General features: G+C 44.5%; 1 protein-coding gene across 1 annotated transcript in view; it reads right to left on the reverse strand.

Moving 5' to 3' along the window:
• The window catches only part of PTEN (phosphatase and tensin homolog), a 47,905-nt gene that overhangs the window by 17,840 nt on the left and 3,245 nt on the right, over positions 1-26,820 (reverse strand). The window contains exons 2-5 of the mRNA XM_059851070.1: positions 14,159-14,243; positions 9,791-9,835; positions 5,686-5,729; positions 2,328-2,566 (exon numbers count right to left, since the gene is read on the reverse strand). Coding sequence (XP_059707053.1) covers positions 2,328-2,566; positions 5,686-5,729; positions 9,791-9,835; positions 14,159-14,243 — 413 coding nt within the window. The remainder of the gene's footprint in view (positions 1-2,327; positions 2,567-5,685; positions 5,730-9,790; positions 9,836-14,158; positions 14,244-26,820) is intronic.

Here is a 26,820-nt window from a genome sequence, read left to right on the forward strand (position 1 = left end):
TAAAGACCTTCTCCAGCTGTGGGAAGGTAAGGTCCAGTCTTTGTCACCACAGGAGTGTGTCAGTATCTAACATAAGAAAAAAGTGGGATAAATTAATCACTTCAAACAGTGGAAGCAGCAGCTTCTTTAGAAGACTTTGTGGGGGGGCTCTGATAACAGACAAATCTTGGTCTTTATCCCATTTCAGAAAACCCTTTGTCTCCTTTGGTTCAAAAGGAAAATAGAAGCCACTCATGTTCTACAGTGGTGGAGCCAGACAGACACAACCATGCAGCCCACACTTCCTAATCTTCACCACTCCCTTCTTCTGACAAAGCTCCCCCCACTACAAAGAGTTTCAGAAGCCAAAAGAGGCAGCTTGTAGAGGAAATAAAATACCCCAGGAGATGGTTTGCTCAGAGACAGCCCGGGCTCTGCCATGTCTTGCTGCCCAGCACAAGAACAGCCCGTGCAGCAACTCTGAGCCTCACCTCCAACAACTCTCACTTGATGGTGCAAAGGCCTCCCTGGAGCTGCTTCTCCCAGCAGGCACTTGGGAAAAGCTGGCTCCAGAAGTACTCAGGGCTGTGCTCTTGACCAATTAGTCATACTTCCTCTTGCAATTAGACTCACACTTCCTGCCAGCACAGCAGCACTCTGCTGGGAGCATTAATGGCAGCAGGGATTGGAGCTGGGCTGTTCTCAGCAGCTACAGGTGCAAAGTTATCCCTGCTTTAAACCAAGAAAATCTGGGCCCTATTAAAGCCAGTCTTCCTTTATCACATCTATGTTGGCCCAAAAAGAAAGAAAAAAGGCATTTGCTTGTCCCTTTGTGCAAACAGCTCTTTTGATGCCTCATTGACTTTGAATTGAGGAAGTCAGTTATACAAAGGTGTGGTGAAATATCAAATCAGAGAGCAGCCCTTGACATATAACACTGAAATATGGGCCACAAGGGAAGAAAAGGCTCCAGAAACCTGCACTGCAAGACCTGTTTATAAACACTACTGAAGGATTATGTGAATCACATGCTGCCCACTGGCCACATCAAGATAACCAAGCTCAAGTGGAGCTGGGAAGGGAAAAAAGTCAGCTCTTGCAGTAGAGACACTGAAACCAAAACAAGTTGCTGGTTACAGACAGTATTTACAGTCAGGTAAATACTCCTACTCCTACTCCTGTTTACTGAGCTCTCCCTCCCCTCCAAGATGCCCAAGGTACCCCTGGGGTACTGATAAACACCCAACTGGCCTTACCCCCAACTTGCAGAAATACAACCTTCTTTTCACAAAAGGGAAACTGAGGCACAGCATTCCACTGTGTATTTGTTCAGCTGTGTAGTTTCCATGCTGCTTTATCCAGCTCTGGAGATTATCCTGCTGATAAGGGTTATCTACTCTGTTTATTCAGCACACTGCTCATTCCTAGTCTCTCTCATGCACTTTTACCAAAAGCCACAAAGTTTTGATGGGAAACCTTGATCTTGTCTCCACTGCAGCATGACACCACAACCAACTCAGCAGTACATGGAATAACAGCTCCACCTTGTCAGCAGAGCAGACTGAGGAGTTTCTTGCTCTATGAATCAACAGCCAAATTCAAAAATTCTTTATGTGACATTTATGCTCTCAAGAGCCTTCAGACATGAAGCTCTTCTTACTGGAGACCAATACACTGAAATGAATACTTTGTGTAAATACTGCAGAACAGGGAGAGCTCTGTGCTTGAGCAGGTTGAAACTGGCCTGCAGGGAAGATCCCCCAGGATGCTCAACCAACACACTCAGGGAAATAATGGATGATGAGCAGGGAAACTTGCTAAAATGACCTTAAAAGTCACATCTTATCATCTTTGGAGAAGATTTCAAATAAGGAGGTTAAATTCTCATTGATGAGGCCTAACCCTGCCAGAAAAGTCCTTGACTACCTTTACAGACAAGGGGCATCCAACAATAAGGGCCTCCCAGTTGGGATATTCCCCAGTGCATCTCAAAACCCCACCACAGCAGTTAAGGGAACCTGAGGAGATGAACAACTCATCCATTCAGGCAAAAATCAACTGGAACAATCTTTCATTTGGGCTGAAAATGTAAAAGAGAAAGTTCACTGCCCCTCAGAACAGTGCTGAAAAAGCCATTTAAAATCAACTGTCCAGGTCTTCTTGGACAGGACATGTTAAAATCAGGTTTAATGTCGTGACTAAAGCTTTTCCATTTCCAACTGCACTGATCCAATCCTACTGGAGCTAAATCAGACAACACAACTTAAAGGGTTTGAGCATCAAATAGATCTCAAGGGGGAAAAGCAGCAAGTTTTAGGTAGAAGGACAGAAGAACAGCAACAGCTCACCTTCTTGTCTCTGGTCCTTACTTCCCCATAGAAATCTAGGGCTTCTTGGGCCCTTAAAAACTTGCCTCGATGCAACAAATATGCACAAATCATTACACCAGTTCGTCCCTTTCCAGCTTTACAGTGGATTGCTGCCACGTGATTGTCATCTTCACTTAGCCACTGGTCAAGATCTTCACAAAAAGGTTTGATGAGCTCCAGCTGTGGTGGGTTATGGTCTTCAAAAGGGTACTGTGCAACTGCAGGGAGAAGGAGGAGTTCATCAGAACCTCAAAGGGCAAAGCAAGCTCAGGTGACCTTTGTGACAAGCATGTAAAAATTAAGTGATTCAACCACCCCTCCCCATCTCACATACTGATATGTGTTTTTAATTCCAGTATTATTCAGTGTATCATAAGCAGACATTTCTCCACTCATCTGTAAGCAGGCATCCTGCTCCATGGAGCAACTATTTCACACCTCTATTGAGCTGAGCTGCACAGGCTCTGTAACATGAATTTTCCAGAATTTAAGAGCGTGCTGGCACACAGAATAACCTTGTGAAAAGCCATTACTCCAGCAATAATTAAACTACCTGCTGAGAGAGAACAAGGCCAGACCTCAGTCACTGAGCAGACAACAGGAACTTTGCTGAAAAATTACTGAACATGGCTGGGTCTACATTGGGAACAAAGTCTCAGAATCTGCTCAAAGGCCTTGTGAAACAAAAACCTGCCATTTCCATATTTCAAAAATGGTAATTGGGAGAGAAATCTCAGGTAAAGCACTGGCAATGCTTATGGGGCTTAGAGTCAAAGCACTGAACAATGCTGTCCTGTACTCACACACACTTTTCCATCTAGGGATGAAAAGAATTTCCAGCGATGCAGGAAATGCAAGAAAACTCAAGAGAGCTAAAAATAAGCACTAAGCAGAGAGAAGCACCCAAACTTCTCCCACCTCCCATCAGATGAGGGACAATATCACCCTGACCAGCAGAACTACACACAACATTTTGGTTACAGCAGAACAGCACTTGATCAAGTGCACCCCAATTCTCCACTGAAAGCCCTGGGATCTTACAAACACAACTCTGGTACACTTCAAAATTCTCAGCTAGAAACACCATTTCCTTTTCTGGGCTAAAAATGAATACATTGCATTTTTTTGGCAAGTGTCTGTACTGGTTTCGTAAGCACCACTCTGTAGTCACACATGCAAGGCTCCTTTTGATGAATCCCCAAGGACTCCAAGAGCACAAGTGAGGGATGAAGTTATGGAACTGCTGAAGGACTGCAGGACAACTCCACAGCCTTTTGGTCGTCAGACTGCCCCCTTCATCTCCCAGAACAAATGGGGAAACTGAGAAAGTGAACAATCTTTGCTAAAGATTATTCACAAACATGAACACACAAACTCTTCCACGTGGAAGATCCAAAGGCTCCCCAAATGATCCCCAAAGTTTCATGTGAACTTAAAGATGGAATTTATTTAGAAATCTCTACGAAAAGAAGCTGCAAATTTGCCTGTACAGTTTTGAGTCTATCAAAATTACAGCCAGCAAGATTTCCATGAAAAGGGGAATAAAGAAGTCCTGAAAGAACAGCCTGAAAGCTCCCAAAGTAGTCACAGGATGCTGAAGATGCTCTCCAAGATTTGGAATCAAAGGCAAAACTTGTGATACTTTCTTCAAAGCTGGAGTGAGAAGATGAAATGGGTGCCCTGGGATGGTGTGCAGGGATTAAGAGGAAAGAAACATTAAGCTGCACAGTCTTGAGCAGAGCCTTGAGAAGGTGCAGCTCCTCCATGGATTTTGATTCCTTACAATGGAGAATAATCCTGCTTGCCCTCTCCCAGCCCCTGCACATTGCAAGAAGAATCCCACAGCACACAGAAGAGTTAAAAAAAAGAAAATCTGTGGCAAAGCAGAAGACAATTCCAGCATGGAAGGATTTCAGAAAGTGGAAAACCCACGGACACAAAGCTACTTCCCAAAGAAGATGAAGAGCTTTCAGTGTTTGGGGTTTAATGTGATGCAAGATCATCCTGGGTGAATAATGAACTATTCTGGTGTTTTGTGCTCAGTACAATCAGAAGTTCCCTTTGCAGTCAGTTCACTCCAGGAGATTTTCAAGTACAACTTCTGCTCCTCTGCTTAGGGAAGTCCTGAGTCACCAATTTGGTTATCTGAGGTTAACTAATTCGGGGATGAGAATGAAAAAACTCAGCATGTCTTGTGCAGAGGAGCTGTGAAAGGTGCTGTCACAAACAGCATTTGGGGCTGGGATTGACAGCAAAGGGAGCTGAGCACCCCCGTGCAGAAGCAGAAACTCAAGCAAACATATGTTGTGGCCATATTAGAACATGTCCTCTTCTCTTCTTCCCCAAAGCACTGCTCAAGCAGATCCTAAAATACTTTTTCCTTGCTGGTGGAGTATGGAGTGAGGTTTCTGGGCACTGTCATTCAACATCCTGAGAGCAAATCAGAAGTGCTGTCGACTTCAACGAGACAATTTCAGTCCTTCTATATTCAGACATTGAAGCAGCCAATTACATTTTGGTCACGTTCTAAACCCTCTTTCATAATTAGATGGATGGTTTAAAATAATAATAATGAAAAATAGAAGTTGAGCCATTGCTATGATGCAGAAGAAGCCCAAAATTTGCTCGTCTCCTACGATTCTGTAGGCACAAGGACTCCTCATCTACCCTCATCTGAAGCACAGGAACTACAACTTCTGAGCAAGAAATGCTCCTCTGCCCAAGGAACAAAGGTAAATCTGCATTTATTTATTACCTGGAGAGGTAATTTTGACACAACAGCTACATCAGTCAAGGTCAAAAGGCATCCCTGAAAGATTCCCCACTGCTTTTGGCAGCTCTGCAGAGTGTCTAAGACCCAACTCATCTCTAAGAGACATCACGTGGGAATTAATTTTTATTTTAGCATCTGAAAGTTCTGCCAGATCTTCCCCAAGATGCTTTATACACATAGTGATAATGGCTTAAACATTCTTCATTTCCATCCTTCATAAAAACCAAACTCCTCTGAGCCTCACATGCAAATTGCACAAGGAATTTGTACTTCACATGTAAATGGCACAAGGAATTTGTACTTCACTGGACTGAAACTTCTGCGGAACCCATTCTGCAGAAATTTTTTTTGCAACTGTAGACTTTTTATTAGATCTTGATCTTTAACTGTCAGGAACACACTTTTTTGAAAGCATCAAGAATATAGCAAGTTTTTCCAATGACTCAAAGCAATCTGACATCATTCCTTGTGCCCAGATCTCCTACATGACTATTCATCAGCTCCTCCTCTAGGCCTTCATTCACTGAGGTTTGAAGAGAACACACATCAGGCACTAAAACCTACCTCTGCAGTTAAATTTGGCCGTGTCATAATGTCTTTCAGCACATCTGAAAAAGAAAAACAGACAAGAGTTCAAGACAAGTCTTTGAGGCACTCCCAGCATCTGTCACACCCTGGAAAATCATGCATGCCCATCACCTTTATGATTTAAAACTAGAGGTTACAAGCAGGAAAAAAAAATGTTTTGCAGCAGACTGCTCACTAAAAAGTGAATTATTTTACTGAAAGGTAAATACTTACCCTCTGGTAATTGTAGTCCATGTTTTAGTCAGTGTGACTCAATTTATGCAAGTATGAGTTGAGTATGCACCTTCTAACCCTGGCATGAGCAGCTCCAGCACTGGAGCACCTTTGTGCTGCCAAACACCTGGAGAGCAGGGAGCTGTGACCTTCATGCAGGGATGCTGAAGCCAGAGCACAGCTCAGGGTGCCTCAGCAGCAGTGTGGGTGCTCAGAGCAATGGGGATCACAAGGATATCCACCACAAACCCCACTAATATTATCACTGCTCACTTGGATCAAGCAGAGATCGTGGCACTGCTGTCACCTGGCACTGATTCCTGAATTTAAGTGACCCCTGAAGGCCAGGCAGCCACGTTCCCCCTCAGACCTGGGAAATGGCACATTGACCAGAATACCATGAGGGATTAAAAACAGTTTTGTTGATACCAAGGATACACAAGCAATGGCTGAACACAATCCTGGCTCAGCTGCACTGAATTTGTGGGTATTTGCAGCACATTTCTGAAAGCTCTGGAGCTGCATCAGTCTCTCCCCACTCACAGAGACCCTCTCCAGCCAGACAAAACCACAGCAAACCACACTGGATTTGCCTTGCCCAGGGATAAACAGCAGTGATGAGACACAAACCACCCCTCAGCTGGGCTCTAAAGCAGCCAAACCAGCACCCTAAGAACAACCAGATCACATTCTGGGGTAAGGGGAAAGAAAGCAAGAGTGGATACCCTTCAGAATTTCCCTTGCAGCTGCTCCCTGCAGGGAAGATGATGTGAGTAGAGTGCAGTTCAGAAAGGAAAACTGAGAACAATCCTGCCTCAAATCCTGCCAAGACCAGCTGGGATGGGGACCTGAGCAGCCTGAGGTGGACAATGGCATCCCTGCCCACAGCAGGGGTGGAACAAGATGAGGTTTAAGGTCCTTCCAACCCAAACCATTCTGGGATTCTATGAAAGAGGACACCAGGCTGGAAGACAACTGCTGGAGTGATTTCAGCAGACAAATCACACCTAGATCTTCAGTTCTGATTACAGCCTGGGCTCTTCCCAGGATTCCAATTCCCACACCACCTTCAGGACTGCTATGAACTCATCTCTGCTTCCCAGGTATGTTATGATTGCAGCCTTTGGAGCCACATGGAGCTTAGCAGACACTTTCAGACACACAAACCTTTGGGCTGCTCCTTGTGTGACTGTAACTGGAGCCTCCCAGTGCTGCCCTGAGCTCTGCCCATGACACAGCCACAGGCAGGTCTGCTGGGGCTGCACGTGCTCTCAGGGCTTCCCTCTCCCTGAATTCCAGAGCCTTCTCAGCTCTACCCTCTGCTAGGGAAAAGCTCTCACAGCTCCAATCACACTGCTGTCACTTCCTCTGGGTCAGAAGTGACCAGGTTAAGCTGGCACTTAAGAGGAGACTCCCAAAAATATTATCTGCACTGGAGCCTTTGAGAAGAGAGCTGGAGGCAGGATGTCCATCCAAGGGGGATGGAGCAGCCAGCAGCACAGGAATTTGGGAAGCAAAGCAGTTACCACAAAGCATCTTATCCAGGAAAGTTTCCTGCTTCCTTCTAAAGCAACACCCAGCTCAAATGGGGAGTAAGAGATGAAAAGTCTACAAAACATTAAAAAAAAAAAATCCACAAATGGGCAGAAAAAACATCAAATTTGAAATTTTGAGAGAGTATCATTGAATAGAATACCATGAGGGATTAAAAAATAGTTTTGTTGATACCAAGGATACACAAGCAATGCAGAGCTCCATTGCTTGTGTATCCTTGGTATCAGCTGGATACACTGCACTAAATTTGGCTCAGCTGCACTACATTTGTGGGTATTTGCAGCAGAAATCCCACCAACACACACTCTGGGGATGCTGGTGGGGCTTCATGCTCCAAATGCACTTGGGGTGGGGTTTAAACACTATTATAACTCAAAAAACATCACACCTCCAGGTGAAACCTGAATATTTTTTGGCATTTTTGGGGTTAAGGAGGGGTTTGGCTGCTCTTAGGAGTAAAGTGAGTTTAAAGCAACCCAGAAGCACAGTGCTGCCAGGCAGGCACCCTCCTGATCTGTCAAGGTGCCACTGCTGACAGGGCCTGGGGCTTCCTCTGCCAGGGCCCAGCCCCAGGGACACAGCAAGCACAGAGAATCCCCATTTTCATCACAGCTCCTTCCTTTTAACCACCTGCCTGCAGGACAGCTCAAGGAAACCCACAGGAGAAGATGGAGATGATTACAACAGGGCAGGTGACAATCTGTCAGCATGGGAAGTGAAGAGATCCAAGTGGAAGAACAGATTTAAAGGAGATTTAAAACAGATTTAAGGAGAATACTGAAGAAACAGCAAAGGCAAACAAGTGAGAAGCAACACAAGAAGAAAAATTAAACTGCTCAAACTGCTGGGAAGTTAAAAGCCAAGATGTGAGGATGGGGCATAACTGACATAGTTTCAGAAAAATCTCTAAATCCTTTTAGATAAAACTGCTCAATACACACATTATTATCAACTTCATGGAACAGCTACCTTAAGGGAACTCAAATCCCATGACAGATTTTGAAATAATTCTGACTATCATCATGTAACTCCTCTGAACTCCCACCTCCTCCTTTGAAACACAGACAATAGATCATTATTTACAAAGGATCAGCTTAATCTGAAGAAATGGAGTTCTCTGGAATACCTGATGGATGCAATTCCTTCCCATCTCCTGACCAAACACTGCCACAATTCACCTGATGGCATTTTATATTTATAAAATTTGCCTGCACAAGCATTAAGATCTCTCCAGACAGTTTAATCCTCCAAAATTTTTCATCTGAGCATGAAGAAAGTAATTCTAGCAAGATTCATTTGTGATTGTTTTGCAGCTAACAACAAGAAAATCAATTTTTATAAAAGGAAACTGAAAACAAAACCAAAAATTTCTGCCCCACAACAACTTCAGTGACCACTGGAAGGTTCCTCAGCTTCTACTGTCACTTCTCTCCAATACCAGGGAAAATTGATGCACAATCCTTTAGCTAACCTAGAGGCAGATTTAAATCCTTATTTTTAAATATTTGTTTTAATGACTGACAGATTACAATGTCATGCATTGCCTGGATTTCAGTACTACAGAAATTTTTCTATTAACTGTAGATATTTAGAAATATATTCATGTAAAAAAATAATAAAGCTGTAACAGTTCAGACAGTCAATCCTCAACTTGGATTTTTAGGAAAAAAATGAGGGGTAGGAAAACTACGACTCTTCGACATTACTAAATCATTTATACAAATGAAATTAGTCTAAGCTAACGAATAAATTAGATGAAGGAATAGCAACAAAAACCCCCCAAAAATAAAACCAAAACCAGAAAACTCCTGTAACAGTACCAGCTTTCTGCAGAACTAAATTTTCAGAGAAGTCAGAAACAACCACCAATTGCTCCAACAGCTTTTTTTAAAGTAATAAACAGGGACAGACAAGAAAAGGGAGGAAGCAAACAGAGCCTTGGTACGAAGGCAGTTTGAGTTAAAAAAGAGAAAAAAACAGGAAAATATTCATTTGGCAATTGGACATGAATACATGGACAGAAAGCCTGCTGTGAATTACTTTTCACTTTTTAATCACATGGCCCAAGCTCCAGATTGGCTGGATGCCAAGTCATTTAAAAGCGTTCAAGTAACATGAATACACACCAGCATTTCATTTAACCTCACTCAGCTCCACTAAATGAAGTACCAGTGCTCTCAATCAGCCTTAATTGTTTTAAGAAATGTGCAAAACATCTCCAGCTCTGCTTCAGGACAGCAACAAGCCACTTGCACTCCTCAGCTATTTTTAGAAGTCATTATTTTGGAGAATGTATCTTTAAGAGCATACTTACAGATTGTATATCTTGTAATGGTTTTTATGCTTTGAATCCAAAAACCTTCAAGAGAGAAAAAGAAAAAGTATGTATGAATATACATTGAATAATATTGACCTCAATTTGCAGCATCCTTAAAGCAGCACACAGCATGAGCAGTTCTGCATTCCCAGTCCCAGCAGTGCCCCAAAAATCAAGGAGGCAGAGTGCTGGAAACCTCACTCCTCCAAATAATCCAACAGCATGGATAACACCACTAATGCAACTCAGGGAAGCAAGGTCTGACCTGAAACTGAGATGTTTACTGTACATGGACTGATTTCCTGATTCCTAAAACACCTGCAGGTCACTGTAAGAAGCTGAGGAAGGCTTGGTTCTTTTCAAAGAGAAAGCACTGATCACACCAGGTATCTGGAAACACTTCCTATTTAATCACCTGTGCCAAATATTTTGCCACAAAGAAGAAAAGCAGGTAAAGTAACTCTTGTGCTCCAGTTCCAGCCAGAATCATTCACTTCAACCCCAGGTTTTTTATTATTTGCCACTGAAGTCTGTCCCCAGTGATACTGTGGGTTTTGGAAGGAGGACCACTCCACTTTTCCACACTCATTTCATTTCCATGCTCACTTTGGAACACAAACTTCCCCTACAAGCCTCGGCGAGCCAAACTGCAAGCATGATTCATCAGAAGTGCTGTGATTATATATGATGTGTCACCTGGCAATGTGCAAGAAGAAATAACATGCAAATGTTTACACTTAACATCATCAACAGTGTGTATCTGCACATCAGCCAGAAGGAATTTAATTAGCCATGACAGAACATGCTGTTCAAATTGAAAAGAAACACTAGCTGCTAAAATCCTGGAAAGCTCAAGCAAAAACAAGCTCTGGTTATCAGTCATAATATTCCAGAAGAACCTAGAACAGCTCTGTGGTTAAAGGCCTGCACTAAAATGGGAACAGATGTGAGTGCTCCTTGTGAGGGTGAAACTCCAAGTGCAGGAAAAAAATTCTAGAGTGCCACTGGTGCCCCTGTTGGCAGCCTTGGAGAGCCTCAGGAAGATGGTGGACAAGAGGATTTGTTTCAGGAGATGCTCCTGTTTGTTAACACACACCAGAGGGTGAGGAGAGCTGGCTCTGCTTTTCCAGGAACATCCACACAGTGGAGTATAAGCTTCCAGGCAAGGATGTTTTTAAGGACAAAATCCCATCCAAAACCTCTCCAAGTGTCAGTCACAGGAGACAGCCAGCAGTGCAGGTTGTACTTCTCATCCAGCATTAGCCTGGAATTTGTCAGGGTACCAGCTATTCAGAAAAAGCCCACTGCTGGATCCTGGCTCAATACCAATTGCTCAGGAGCTTGAGCACCTTGGATTACTGCATAAAAAGCACTTGGAAAAAAATTCCCCAATAAAAAGATGGCAGGAGCAGATGAGGACTGCAACATGCAGAATGCTGCATGATCACATTTTCTTCTTGTTTAAAAAGAGAAGGCAACAAATGTAATAATACTTGAGCATCCAGTTCCCTGCAGCCACTTAATTTACATCTCTGCTTATCTTAATTTGGTTGATGATGCTTTTAGGTGATCACTGCTCCTTTTGATCAGTGTTTATGGACAGCTTCATAATTATATAGGCATTCCAGCACTAAAATCTAATTTACACATATCTACCTACTCAACCACTCAAATGTATTTTCCTTCATCCAGAAGCTACAGAAATCAAGGCTGTGAATGGAAGAGGGCCTTCAAAGACTCCTGCCTATCAATATTTATGTACATTATCCCCATGTTATATTAGATATTGGGAAGGAATTGTTCCCTGGCAGGGTGGGCAGGCCCTGGCACAGGGTGCTCAGAGCAGCTGGGGCTGCCCCTGGATCCCTGGCAGTGCCCAAGGCCAGGCTGGACAGGGCTTGGAGCAGCCTGGGACAGTGGGAGGTGTCCCTGCCCATGGCAGGGGTGGCACTGGATGGGCTTTAAGGTCCCTCCCAAGCCACAAGCTCCACATTTCCAGCCAGCTTTCTTGCCTAGCAGTCAGAGGCACCTTTTCATGAAGCTGATGGAATATCCACACCCTGATGAACTCCACCTCTGAAAACTGTGGGACAGGGGCAAAGGCTGGACTTTGGATAAATCACAGAATGATTTAGGTTGGAAGGTATTTAAAGCTCATCTCCTTCCAGCCCTGCCAAGGCTGGGATACCTTCCACCATCCCAGGCTGCTCCAAGCCCCAGAGTCCAGCCTGGCCTTGGGCACTGCCAGGGATCCAGGGGCAGCCCCAGCTGCTCTGGGCACCCTGTGCCAGGGCCTGCCCACCCTCCCAGCCAGGAATTTCTTCCAAATATCTAATCTACCATGGGAATAATGGCCCTGCTCACCAGGGCAGCAGAGAATGCAGGCACTGCACCTCCCCCAGCCAGCTCAGCTGAAGGCTCTGACACTCTCAGTGCTATTTGTGGATGGTGATTTTCGTCATGACAGTGGAACATGCAAAACCAACCCCCTGGAGCCCAGCTGAGTGCAGCTGTGCAGGGAGCCACTGCCTCCAGAGCTCTGACTGTCAGGTGAGGCTGATGAGTCCTCCCAAGGTGGGAATGGAGGAGCTCAGCTCACTTCTGTCCCAGCCTGGGTGCAATCCCCATGGAAATTCCTGCAGCCCTAGTTCTACCTGCCAACAACTGTAGAATCATGGAATCTCAGAACAGTTTGGGTGGGAAAAGACCTTAAAGCCCAACCAGTGCCACCCCTGCCATGGCTCCAGCCCCATCAGAACTCAGTGGCCTCCTCTGGACTTGCTCCAAGAGTTCCACATCCTCCTTATGTTGGAGGCACCAGAATTCCAGGTGGGGTCTCACCTGAGCACAGGGCACAGGGGTAGAATCCCCCCCTCCCCTGCTGCCCAGGCTGGGGCTCAGCCCAGGGCACGGAGGGGGTGATTCTGGGTGCCAGCTCTCACCCCCAGCTCCTTCTCCAGGGCTGCTCCAGCTGCTCATCCCCTGGACTGATCCTGGGAGTTGCCCTGATCCAGGGACAGCACCAGCACTTCACTTTGCTGGACTCCATGAGGTTGGTGCAGGCTCAGCCCTCCAGCCTGCCCAGGTGCCTCTGGATCCATCCCTTCCCTCCAGCATGTGACTGACACCCACAGCTCAGGGTCACAGCTGGATGTGCTGAGGGTGCCACAATCCCTGTCAGAGTCACCCACAGAGCTGCTGAGCAGCACCAGCCCCTAGGGACCCCAACTGTCCCCTGGTCTCCACAGGGACCAGGAGCTGCTGCCCACACCACTTTGCCTGCACCCATCCAGCCTGAGTGCTCCATCCATCAAATCCATGTGTCTCCAGCTCAGACAGGAGGATGCCATGTGGGAACACTTTGCACAATTATGAGACACTCCCCATGGCACCTGCCAGCTGGGAGAAGCACCTCCTTGTCCAGACACACCCAACACCTTCCCTGAAAACCTTCCTGCATGATCCCTCACCCCAAAGGCTGAGTCTCTCACAGAGCTACTGAGCTCAGGACTTCAAATTATCCCTCTCAAATAATCTCTCTTCAAATGATCTCTCTCAAAGCACCACTTTTCAAAAAAAAAATCACAACTTTGAATCCTAAAACCACAAACTTTTGGCAGCTTCTACCAAGTGTTTGGTTTTTAATGCAACTTCTCACACTCTCCAGGTAGGGTTTTAACTAAATGAATTACGACAGTGTTCCTACAACACTCCCCACCTCTTCTTCAATTGTAGCCAGCAGTTCAGAGTAATGACTTTTTTCTGAATTTAAAAATGACAACCTATAGGGGCTTTTTTACCAGCAGTAACAAATTTCAGGTCACCTTTCTTCTTGTCCATAATTATTCAACACAACCAAATGTAAAAGCCTTTATTTAAAATAATTTACTTTTACATTAACTATTTGAAACACAGGTTTCAAATTCACTATTTTAAACAAATGTTTACTACATTTACTATTAGAAATCAAAATTTACTCATCAAGCACTTCATTTATCAACTGAAGAAAGGATAAGGGCAAACTTATCCTGAAATACCTGAGGAAATTCCTGACACTGAAGAGAGCCATTGCACTGATGTCTTTCTAGAAGTAAATAACCTCTTTTTACTCTAACTGCAGTCAAATTTTCCCACTAAAAAAGCAGATTATATGCATTTGAGATCAACCCAGAACAGCAGCCTGGCCATTTTTTGTTGTTTCCAACATTTTTCAGGACAGCTATTAAGGCAACATCTACAAGATGCAAAAAACCTCAGCATTTCTACAAGTCAGAACACACAGGCTTTCCTCAGCAGGACATCAATGAGTGTAGAAAAGATTATTCAAGGTTTTATAAGCTAAGGAAAAGAAAAAGAAAGCCTTACCTGACTACATCATCGATGTTGTTCCGGTACACTCCTTCAAGCCTCTCTGCAGGAAAGCCCATAGCAATTATGTTGGGATAAATATCTGAATATGCAAGTTATGGAAATATTTATAAAGCAGGTGAAATATCTACAAAAGCATTCAATGGATATTAATCAAATGTTTCACTGTACCCAAATCAGAGCAATAACTCAGACTGCATGCAATAGGTGGGAATGTGTAGATCTGGAAAGGATTATATACTTTGCTTATAAAGAAACACCCCAACAATTACCCACTTCTGCACAAATATTCTTATTTCTTGTTCTGAACTACATGCAATTCACTGGCCAAAAGCAGCCCAGGATAAAAGAATTTAAGAAAAGCACCTCTTAGCCAAACTAATCAATGCTAAGGAAAAAGGGCAAATAAGAAAATTTTAAGTTTACATTTAGAGTTGATGTAGTAAAGAACTCAAAACTGCTAGAAAATGACTGGTATTACTTTTCCCCGTGGTGAAATGATATATGGATTTTTTTTTATTTTAACAGAGTTCTAGAAAAGAAAGTCTTCTCAAGTTTAAAGCATTATTAGAAATGATAATGCAGTGAAAAAGCTCAGCTGAAGAGTGAACCAGATATGAAAGCAGCAGCTCGAAACAACCCATACCCTGCCACATTAACATACTCCTCCTCAAACTAATTTTAGCAGAAGCAAGAACAAAGCATGATATGTTTGAAGTTGGCCCAGCTTTAAAAAGGGGGGCTGGAGGAGGTGATTTCCAGAGGGCCCTCTCAACCTAAATTATCCCAACCTTTTAAAACTCGTTTTTATTTTCATGGTCAAAATATACCAAAGCTCCAAAGAATAACCACGTCAGAATGGGAGATACTGCACTGGCTTCCAAGACACTAAAATTCCAGTTACTTGTGCACAAAGAAAAGCCTGAAGTAGGACACAAACTACTCTACTCCACCCTTGCAAAACTCCCACAAGTCCTCAAGAGCAGAGCAGCACAAACCAAGTTGTGCATTGACACCATTAACTGCAAGGCTTCAGAAAAACATTAGGAACTGAATACACGGAAATAATGTTTTGTACTCCTGGAAAAAAAAAAATAAATTAGCATTTAGTGTGTTGTAATCCAAGTATTAATAGACATTGGTCTGCTTGGGCCATTCAACAGATCATTTGTACAGACAAAGAGAAAAATATGAAAAAGCTTTGGAGTAAGCCAAATAAATATTTGTGGCTGCTTTAAATACAGACACTGAAACAGGTTTGTGTCTGGTTTCCAGTTTATTCTGTACTTGCCCAAACACTAAAAAAAACACATATTGGGAAAAAAAACCAACAAAACATTGAAGTGCTTAACTTACAGAGCTTGGGATAACCTCAAATCACTAACTTTGAACTTCCCTCTGATCTATTTTACTCAGCAAGCAGTTCACACCTCTTTAATTAACAAAAGGTGAGATATAATTAGCAATGTCTTTACTGTTTTATCAGTTATTCCCTGCCATAAGCAGAAGAAACTGGTTCTCTATCATATTCACTGAATTACCTGGCTAATACACCCCATCACTCTCTCTTCCTTCCCAATTTCAGCCTGATTCCTCCCCACTCCCAGTTCCAGCATTTCTCCTCCAAAGCCTTGAGCATCCTGCTCTGAGCAGCAGGGCTACACAAACCATAAATTACCACAGCAAAACAATCCAGTATATCAGTCTGCTTTCCACAGCACTTCTCGTGGAAGACAAGCCCTCGTGCTGGCAACAGGGGGAAAACAATTTCATTTTGACACATCAAAACAAAACTCAGTTTCAGCTGCAGCATCACCCATGGGACAGATGCCCAAACTTCACTGAATTGTGAGTGACTCGCTCACACTTCTATTTGCAATCCTGAGCTTTCCTCCATTTGTTCAGGCACTGCAGCCCGTGGTTGACATTCAGATGCTTCTCCTCTCCCAGGGGCTGAGACAGGAGATACTTTCCAGGATTCCCAGCTGGTGCAAGATGGGAGAGAGGCAGACACACCCCCTGAGCCAAGAGAACAGAACATCTTAACAGCAGTGTTCCCAGCCTGCTCACACACTGCTCCAAACACCAAAGCCTCCAAGCACGCAGGCACAGGCAGATAAAAAGTTCCAAAATAACCGGGGCGCTCCCAGGCTGCTGGAAGCTCAATTCCTCAGCTCCTGGCTCTCCCTGCTCCTCTCCCTGGCTCAAGGGCACAGCTCCCAGCCATTCCTGCTCCTAAACTACTGCACCACTGCCCCACAGCAGCCAGCAGGCTGGCAAAGCCCTCCATGGTCAGGAGAGCAGCCTGGGACTGACTGATCCCCACCCCGGCAACCAGGAGGCACCAGGAGCACTTCAGCTGATCGTGGCAGTGCCCCAGGCCAGGCTGGACAGGGCTTGGAGCAGCCTGGGATGGTCAAAGATGTCCCTGCCAGGGCATGGGGTGGTACTTCAAGGTCCATGAGCTTTAAGGCACTTTATACCATGAGCTTTAAGGACCCTTAAACTATTCCATGATTCTGTGACAGTTACAATTATTTTTACATTTTAAACCAAAAGTGAGAATTGCAAAAGGTGTTTCACAATATGCCAGTAAGGAAAGACAATGAACAAATACTTCAAACGGGGTAGGGGGGGAAAAAATACGAATCTATTTACTGGAGCCACCTCAACATGAGGAAGAACAACTTCCCTGGAGGGTAACAGAGCACTGCCCAGGGAGGGTGTTGAGTTTCTCTGTCTCTGGAGACAGTCCAAGCCCACCTGGAAGTGCTCCTGTGTCAGCTGCTCCAGGTGACCCTGCCTGGATGATCTCCAGAGGTCCCTTCCAACCCCAGCTATTCTGTGAGCCTGGGATGCTGATTCACTAAAATTGTTTTGTGTGATCTGAGGCTTTGCAACCTGGCAGCACAAAAACCCAACTCAACTGTTGCTCAAAATGAAATACCCAACAGTGAGCCTCACGGGGAGGAAGGGTTGTTTTTAGAAAAACACAATAATTCTTTTAAACAGGCAAGCCAATGTCTCCCCCACCTAAATATAATCGTCCTGAAGCACCTCAGTGATTATCTCAAAGCATTAGACTGGAATGCAGCTCACAGCCACTGCTGACTCACCCTGGTGTCTGCACAGGGCTGCTGCCAAAGGACACGGCCCCAGCAACGCCCTTCCAGGCACCAGGCTCCAGCTGCTCCCAAGGAAAGCATGGAACAGCAATCACAGACCCCTTCTTACTGCTGAGGAAGAGAATTTGGGGGCTTTCCAATACATGCTGACATAAATACTCCTGGCAGCATGGTGAAGAGATGCAGAACCATCAAATATCCCAAGCTGGAAGGGACACACAGGCATCATCCTGCCCACACATCCCAACAATTCCATCCTGTGCATCCCTGAGAGCACTGGCCAAGTGCTCCTGCAGCTCTGGCAGCTCTGATGTGCTGCTATAAAGCTCTTGGGGTGGTTCAAAGAATTAAAGAATGCCTTTGCTTCAGGAAGCACTAGGATGGAAGAACAGAATGGAAGTGGTGCTGCTGTTTGCACAGATGAATTAAATCTCTGAGCAGAAACTGAAGTTTTATCACTTAAATGGAAAAGCTGTCATAAAACCAATTTCTTCCACCCATCCTGTGAAAAGATACCCCAAGATCCGCAGCAAGTGGAGGGCATGGCTGTTCCTGCATCCCTGCCAGCCTGTTTTTATCCCCATGCTGGGGAATGAAACTCCTCTTCAGGGACAGGGACAGCCCCTGATCACTGCAAGGACCAGCTCAGGAGCAACCATCCACTGAGCATCACCTTCAGCAGGCTCTGCTCTCACCAGCCACACACAGCAGCTCCCAGACACCCCTTTTCACACCTCACTTCATTTAACATCGATTTCCAAAGCTGAAATTAAGATATTCACTACCAAGATGAGATTTCTTACACAGGAGCTTGGGAAGCTGGGCTTCCATTCAAAGGAAGAACTCTGAGTCATCATGAAATTGGTAACCATACTGCTAATTTTAGAAATCTGGGAGAACTGATCATTTAAAACGTGCAACAAGCTCATTATCAATTCCAAGCTTTTTTTTTTTTTTAAGACAGGAAAACAAAAATGGAAAAAGCCTCAGTCATTTACTGAGGCTGTTCAACACATGCAAAAACAAAGTCAACCAAAGTGGTGTAACTACCAAAATTTCATAGGATCATGGGATATGCTGAGTTGGAAGGAACCCACAAGGATCCACAAGGATTTGAAATGGGCTTTTTAAAAAGCATAAAATAAATCCCACCACATTTTGCCAAAGTAGCTCTTTCCTAAGATACTCATTCCCAAAAATGGTTCTAACAGTTTTTAAAGTACTCATTCCTTTCTCAGTCTTAGAAACATGGAAGCTGGGATTTTAGTGCTGATAATAAAAAAAATTATTGGACAGATCCATGATCACAGGATAACAAATATCCTAAGCTGGAAGAGATGCCCAAGGATCATGGATCCAGCTCCTGGCCCTGCCCAGACCCCCCAACAATCCCACCCTGGGCATCCCTGGGGTGCTGTCCAAGCTCTTCTGGAGCTCTGGCAGCCTCGGGGCTGTGCCCATTCCCTGGGGAGCCTGGGCAGTGCCAGCACCCTCTGGGAAAGAACCTTTCCCTGAAATCCAACCTAAACCTCCCCTGGCCCAGCTCCAGCCATTCCCTGGGTCCTGTCCCTGTCCCAGAGAGCAGAGTTTGGAGCTGCAGCCCCTGGTGAGCTCTGCCCTCAGTCTCCTCCAGCTGCACAAACCCAGAGCCCCCAGCTGCTCCTCATGCAGCCCCTCCAGACCCTTCCCCATCCCTGTGTCCCTCCTTTGGTCACTCTCTGGCAGCTTTACACTTTCTCTGCACTCTGGTGCCCCATGACACACAAGGCAGAACACCAGAACATCCTCCACTCAAGTTCTTACCACCAACTACACAACTCCACTTCCAAAGGAGCCAAGACAAGACCGTGCTGTGCCCAAGGAACCCTAAAATCACAACACCCAATTATCTCATAAATCACCCAATGCCACAATGATGCTTTGTCAATAGAGAAACCAGACCAATGCAAATAATCCATGTGCCACTGCAGAAATGCCTTTGCTCTAATGCTGCTCACAGACTGAACAAAACACTCTCCTTAAAGCCTGAAATCATTCCCACATTGCTGAAGATGACAGTCTTTCCAGTTGCTATGAGAAAAATCCTGGATCATTATGCAAATCAGCTGTTATAATCACTTTCAAAAATAGCTGTCTATATATTCACATTATGCCAAGTCCAAATTAAAGAATATGCAGTATACACTTGCAATTTTTTACATACATAGAGATATAAAAGTAAATTACTCATGTTGGTCCTGTAACTGATTTTGTTCACAAATTCAGACTTTTTCCTAATAATGGAAAGTGGCCAAAAATACATAGCAAAACATTTACCAATTCTTAATTCTTAAAGAATCACAAGGAAGCTGCAAAAACCAACAGCTGCAGCTCTTCCTGCAATGATCAACATTGCCAGCTAGTAACTGTAACATCATTAGAATGTCTGAGTGATTTTATGAAGTCTTATATTTCCAAGTATTTAACCCCTGATCCTCACTCCATTCTTAAAGTGGATATAACAGGAAAACAAAGAGCAAATGACCTCATCTCCTATTTTATAGGCAGGCCAGAGCATGCAGTGCTTCAGAATTTACACACAGCTTTTTAAACCCAACACTGAGACAGGTTTTACATCAAAACAAAAACAAAAAAGAACTTTAAAACTCATATCCCTTTGCAATTTTACAAATATTTATTATTTACAAGGGCCTGAAACAAAAGGAGAAGTGGGAATGGCTTCCCACTGATAGACAGAAGGTTTATATTGGATGTTGGGAAGACATCCTTCCCTGGGAAGGTGGGGAGGCCCTGGCAGAGGCTGCCCAGAGAAGCTGTGGCTGCCCCTGGATCCCTGGCATGTCCAAGGTCAGGATGGACAGGGCTTGGAGAGATCTGGCATCATGGAAGGTGCCCCAGCCCATGGCAGAGGGGTGGAACTAGGTGAGCTTTCAGGTTCCTTGCAGCCCAGACCATTTTGGGATTCTGTGAATCAAAGGCTTCAGGAAGACCTAGCAAGCATTAGATTTCATCTTTCTTTAGAAAGGAAATTTCCAAGAAGCTGAGTATTCCTGAAGCTGTGAATGATGGGGCTGTTCAAGCTGTGCTCTGGAGCTAAAAACCTTTCTGCACACCCTGAACCTGAGACCTGCAAATAAAACAACAGTCCATTTCTCTCAACCCTCAGCTTCCAGCTCCCAAACTGGAATTTCATTTAACAAAGAACAGCCTTAAACTGAGGAATCTACAGCCTGAAAAAAAGCTTCACAACTGCCAGGAATGCTAATTTTCACTTCCAGTTCAGGCAGGGGAGGCTTGGCCTTGCTTTAATCTGCTCCCCACCGGCCCACTCCTCATCTGCTGCCAGCTCTGCTCCGTGTCACCCCTCACCCTCCTGCCTGCCAGGGGACCCAGCCACCAGTGTGGGGTGGCCAAGCTGTCACTGCCACGTCCCATGTGACAGCAGAGCCCAGGAGCAGAGGCACAGCGTGGCTTTGAAGGCTCCCAAAGTTGCTTTGTTGTCTGAATTAGCCTGCAGGTTTCAGGAACTCGGGCTGCAGGAGCTGTGTGAGGTGGTCTGGCAGCACAGCTGGGCTGAAACGTTCCCCTGGTGACCTCCAGCCCTTTAATTCCAGCTTAAACGAGTCCACAGAGCAACAGCAAGGGAGAAAAAAAACCAGCACTGCTCTAACTGTTCAACAGCTTGACAGCCTGGAGCTACAGGGGGAGTGTTACAAGAAGTGTCCACACTCCATCCTCAAACAGATTTAAGAGCCCTGACAAATGGCCAAGCTCTTATTAGTGCCATTTGCTTGACAGCATCCCAACAACAAAAAAGAAAATGGCATAGGAAAATATACCCAGACAAATCTAGAAGACTTTCCTGACATGCATGCTGTTAAAGCTGTACCCATGAGTGCCTTCTTTATTTAACAGGCAGCATTTCCATTAGCCAGCATGAAATGCAAAATAAGTTCAGTATTTTTCTAGGAGCCTGGATCATCAGGAAGTATAGAGGAAATGAACAGGAAGAAAGTTCTTCAGAGCAAAGGAGGATTCCTTGTAGCCAGCCAGCTGCACTTGTCAACTCTACCATCTGTGCCTTAAACAACAAGCAAAGGGACCAACTCAGATGTGACTGAAACATTTTATCATTTAGAAGAAATGCATTTAACCCCTTGATGCTCCATATCCCAACAAGGACTCCTTTTTACCCCCATTTTTTAGGTTTTTTTAAGCTTTCAGCCTGCAATTTAAATGCAACAACCCAGATCAGGAATAACTGCAACTCCTCCATATCCAGGAGGCAAAGCTGTCCACATGAGGTCATGGGGCTGACAACAGGTCTGGAGGGGAACTCAAATTCCCACAGCATAAAGAAATAAATCAGATGCCTCAGGAGGAAATGCCAGGTTGCCTACATCCACAACTCACTTCTGGACCTGCTCATTATATTGCATTTGGGAGTCATCCCAGAGCAAGAGTCTCTCCCTTCATCATGGGGTGTAGGAAATGTGTCCAGGAACTCTCAGCCATATGGAGGCTTTGCTGAAGAGCTAACGGGGTCACGTTAAAATTGGGGGGAAAAAACCCCCCCAGACCTCACAGCAGAAATAGAAAAAATGGTAACAAAGGCATGAAAGATGATGGCTGCTCTAGAGAACAGCCTGTACTGACAAAGACTGAGAAAAAGGCACCTGAAACTTCCATTTCAAAATGGTCTGGAATCATAAATAAAGATACAAAAGCATGCAGAGAGTAAAGGAAGCACAAGCTCTTGTGCAGAGCTGCAAGAAATGTTTGGACAATGCTCTCAGGCACAGGGTGGGATTGCTGGGGTGTCCTGTGCAAGGCCAAGAGCTGCACTTTGATGATCCTTGTGAATCCCTTCCACTTCATGAAGCCCCTCTAAAATAGCTGACACAGAAAAGGACACAGAAAAGCTGCCCTTCCCGTTCAGAAAGAGCTAAGAGCAAACAGGAACAGAACAAATGATGCACCAGACTCTGTTATTGATACAGAGTTTGACAGAACTCTTCAGCTGTGAAGGCAGACTGGGCTTCAACTCACTAATTCAACCCCAAATCCAGACCTACAATCCCAACAGATTTCCAGAGGGACATGCAGAGGTTCAGGAAAGAAAGTTCTTTTGTTTCTGCTGACATTTTGGAAAGGCCACATCCCATCTTTCCACTGCCAGCCTGGCACCCCAACAAGCTGCAACAACACACGGTGGCCCAAGGATGATGGTGCAGAATCCCAGGATCACTGAGGCTGGAAAATGCTCTGGGATCATCAAACCCACCCTGTGACTGATCCCCACCCTATCACCCAAACCAGAGCATGGGGTGCCACATCCAGCTGGGCACATGAGGCAGGACAGGGACTGAGCAGATCCCCCCCAGAGGAACCAATGCTGGGAGAAGCTGGACTAGCACACCTCAATTTGAGTTTTGAAGTGCCAAACTGACCTGTTTGAACCACCAACCCAACTCAGAAGGAGCTGTTTCAAGCAGAGCTGTGAGATGTGACCGTGTGTTCCCAGCACACCACCCCACTTTGCAGGATCTCCCTGAACCACCACTGTGTACTTAAGCATGTCCTAACCTCAAACACCCCCAGAAAAACACAGGAATTTTATTCAGTAAAGAGAAGCCAGCCCAGAAGAGTCACTACTTTGATATTTACTGACAGGAAGTGAAAAATGGCTCAGACTCAACTTTTTGCAAGCCTGAAAGAACATCCAAAAACTTTCAGAGACAAGGGAATTTAAAAGAGCTATGGGGCTGCAGGGACAAATACAGCACACTAAAAGCCTTCAAAGAACAGAAACTACAAAAAGTAGGGTTTGCATGGATTTATCAAACCTTAATGTGTGTGGGGTGGGTCAAAAGGAAATAAAGGTGAGTGGCAAAACAAGACACAGGGCCATTCTAATAAACCATTACTCAAACAATAAGCCCCAAGTAGATAATTTTATCCAAATGAGAGCTGGTGTTTCCCTCCTCTAAATGCTAGCATAAAAAAAGGACATTACTTCTCTAACTCACCCACACAAGAAATGAAAGAACAGAAAATACACAACTCTTCAGTTGTAACCCAATATATACCCAGGCAATGCAATGAATTAAGCAGAGGCCTCTAAGAAAATTAATCATGCAATTAAAAGCTATTATACTACAGCTCCACAAAGGCAGAATTAAGTTTATAAAGACATTTCTTAAGCACTTCACTACAAAAAACTGGATATTAAGCAGTTTTTCTGCACTGCTGCATGCTGGGGCTGTGGAGCTGGGAGTTCATCTTTAAAGGGAACAATGCCAGCTTTTGCAATAGTCATCATCCCAAACACAGAGCAGTTGAGTTTAATTTTTTTAGCTGCACAGTCAATTACCATTTGAATCACAGAGCCACCACTTGAGCTCCATTGCCTAAGAATCGTTATTAAGATAACCTAGATTTATGCAGCATGATACAGGGCCTAATTGCACAATTATTTACTTCCATTCTACAAAAATCCTTTTTTTTTTTTTTTCCAGGGCCTCACAGGCAAGACAGCAAAGGAGGCAGATGACGACAGGAGCAAAGAGGATGCTGGCTTGAATTAGAAACTATAACAAGGATTTGTTTACATCTGAAATATCAGCCTGGGCCTAAGACACATCCAAAAACTAACAGAACCCAAAGGAGACTCAACCACCCACAAATAATCCACGTTTCAGGAGACATCCTGCCCTCCAGGGCCACATATTTCCAAATAAATTCTCTTCTTACAGCCCAGAAATCACCATTCCAGTAACTCACAGGAAAGCACAAACTAGCACAGCTTTAATCCCAAAAAACCTTCACCCAAGTGCTAAATCAAAGGAGCCCACACCTCCCCTAGGATTTAAGATGAGGCACAGGGCATATCCAGGAATTACTACACACAACTCCAGGCTATATATCCTATTTTCCTCCCTGAAAAAGCCATGCAATAAATTAACCTTCAACATCCACCCTCTCTCAGGCACAGTAAATGAATAAAAATCACACAGAGCTCTGAGTTGCTCCAAACTAGGAAGGAGCTGGGCTCTGGGAGTTAGTTATGAGTAATGACAGTATCTTTGGTCTCTAATGTAATTAAGGGATTTGACAGCTCAGCTGCCTATTCCCTCCCTTCTCTTCCAGTTTGTCAGAACACAACAATTGTCCTTTAAATCATTATAAAACAACCATTTTCATGTTTAAACCTGTTGTAGAGGAAGACTCTGGCTAAGGTACCAGGGTATAATTTGTCAGCTTATGCAGCATTAATATGGCAACAACATTAATCCATTATAAATATAATTTCATTTAAGGAACTATTCAGCAATTCACAACTTGCAAAAACTTGGTGGACAGAAGCTTTACATCTAACATTTCAACTTTGTATTTGTACTCCCTGAAGTTCAGTTTTGGCTTTATGCTTTTTAGCACGGGGGGGTTTTAACACAACATCCTTTCAAGCATATTATTACTGAATAAATTATATCAATTGCTTCCACAACAAAGAGGACTTAGGTGTCCAAACCACCCTACAAGGAAGAGAATGGAGAGTACAGCCACCTCTCTTCTGGGAGAAAATTAAAGACAATTCTGTATTCCTCTACACAGTGTTTTAAGACATCAATACTCACTGTCTCTACAGCAGTCACTGTGCTCCAGAACACTTTGGCAAGACAAACAAGTTCTCCTTGGTGTCTTAAGTGTAGCACTGGGTAGGCAGCAACAGGAATTTTGTCCCAAAGAAATCTGCCAGCCCTAGCCTAACAGTTAGCAAGAGCCAACTAATCTCTGTGCATGTTCTCTGCTGCAGCAGCCACAGCAGCTCCAGTGTTGCATAAGCTCCACACTCAAGGCTCCATCCTCTCCCAGGCCAGGGGAAGGCAGATGGAATGATCCTGTGGACAGAAAGGCCTTCCTGACTAGCAGAGATTCCTAGAAAGATGCATTTCCAAAATTCACCACCCTCCAAGACTCCAGCTGGACCCAGTGTTGGGGCTGGCCAGCCAACCACACAGAGTAAAGGGGGGGTGGGATTTCCACAAGCCCTCAACAGGGACAGAACTGTCCTCAGCCAGCAAACCCCACAAAGTAACTCCTCAAGCACCAGCACCTCATCAGTCTTAGTGTAAGCAAGAGAAAACTTGGATTTTTCCTTTAAAACAAACACTGAGACCCAGTGCTGGACCTAGCAAAGCTGGCACTTGATTCAGCATCACCCTCTTCACATTTAACTGCAAAGCTCTGCATGTTCTGAAGACTCCACACATTTAACTGAGCTTAAAACCAGGCTCCAATCATTAATCACTGGCTGGGCAGTTTCTAAGAGGTCACCATATAAGAAATACTATGCAGGGTCCACTCAATTCTCTGACAACCTTGAGAAGAACACACAGCCACCACTTCAGCAGCTGCTGCCCACTTCAAAGTGTGCACAGGTATTTTTTAATTTGGAGTTCAGCTTCTGCAAACAGTCTCCACATGCACTAAAAATTTCTGATGATCCAAACTGAAGCATTTCCCTAGGAATCCTGCACTACATTTAAACAAGTGCAAAGAGATGAGCTGTAATTTGTGAGGGATTTTTCTAAGTCCCTTTCTGAACAACAGCAGTGGAAAAGCAGGGCAGGAAGGGGCTGGGTGACTCTGGGTGGGATTGCACCCCACAGCACCTGCTGGGGTGTGGGGTTTGGAGGCTTCAACACCCCCATCCACCAACTATGGCCCAGGATTTGGGATTTTCTGGGTTGTGAGGAGCTAGCCCACGTCAAACCCCAGAAGAGAAAATGCAGGAACACACTTGCAGCAATCACCACCTTGCTTTCTCCATCTGGACAGGTCAAAACTCTTCATCCTTGCTAAGTGCAGAAATCTTCCTGGGATCAAACACATCCTGTACCAAGCAGGGAACTGAAACTCTGCTGAGTCCCCAGCCAGCAGTGCTGTCTATGCAAACAGACTTCTGAGATGAATTCAGAGCAAAACTGGCACTGATCTTGTCCAAAACCCAACATCATCCCAGGCTCCAGAATCAAAATGAGTCTGTTGGGCTCTAAACACTGCTAAGGAACAAAGAAATACTTTCCCACCAATAAAATGCATTGCCAGTCGGTCTCTTCTAGTTTCTTCTGTGCTTGTGTACAAGACAAACTCGTTACAAAACCTCTAACAAACTTCAATTTTAAAATGAGACCAAGTCTTTTAAACAAATGGCATTTCCAGCTCGGGCTCTATTTTTAAACACAGTATAGACCTCATGCCACTAATTCACTTTTTTTTTTTTTCCTGGAAGCTAAGCCATTTTGAGTCAAGTCCCATAATTTAAAATTTCATTAAAAATGCAAAGAGCTTTAGGACTGCAAACAGCATAAAGCAGTAAGAGATTCTAAGGAGAGATTCTAAGGAGCTTCCTGCAGCAAGTTCAGCATTCCCTGCCTTTCATTCCACAAGACAAAGGACGTGTGAGACGTGTAAACTGCTCCCAACATCTCATCTCGCCTGAATGTTGCTGCAGTTTGTACCACTATGTAG

The sequence above is a fragment of the Haemorhous mexicanus genome, chromosome 7 (assembly GCF_027477595.1).
Source record: "Haemorhous mexicanus isolate bHaeMex1 chromosome 7, bHaeMex1.pri, whole genome shotgun sequence".
NCBI lineage: Eukaryota > Metazoa > Chordata > Aves > Passeriformes > Fringillidae > Haemorhous > Haemorhous mexicanus.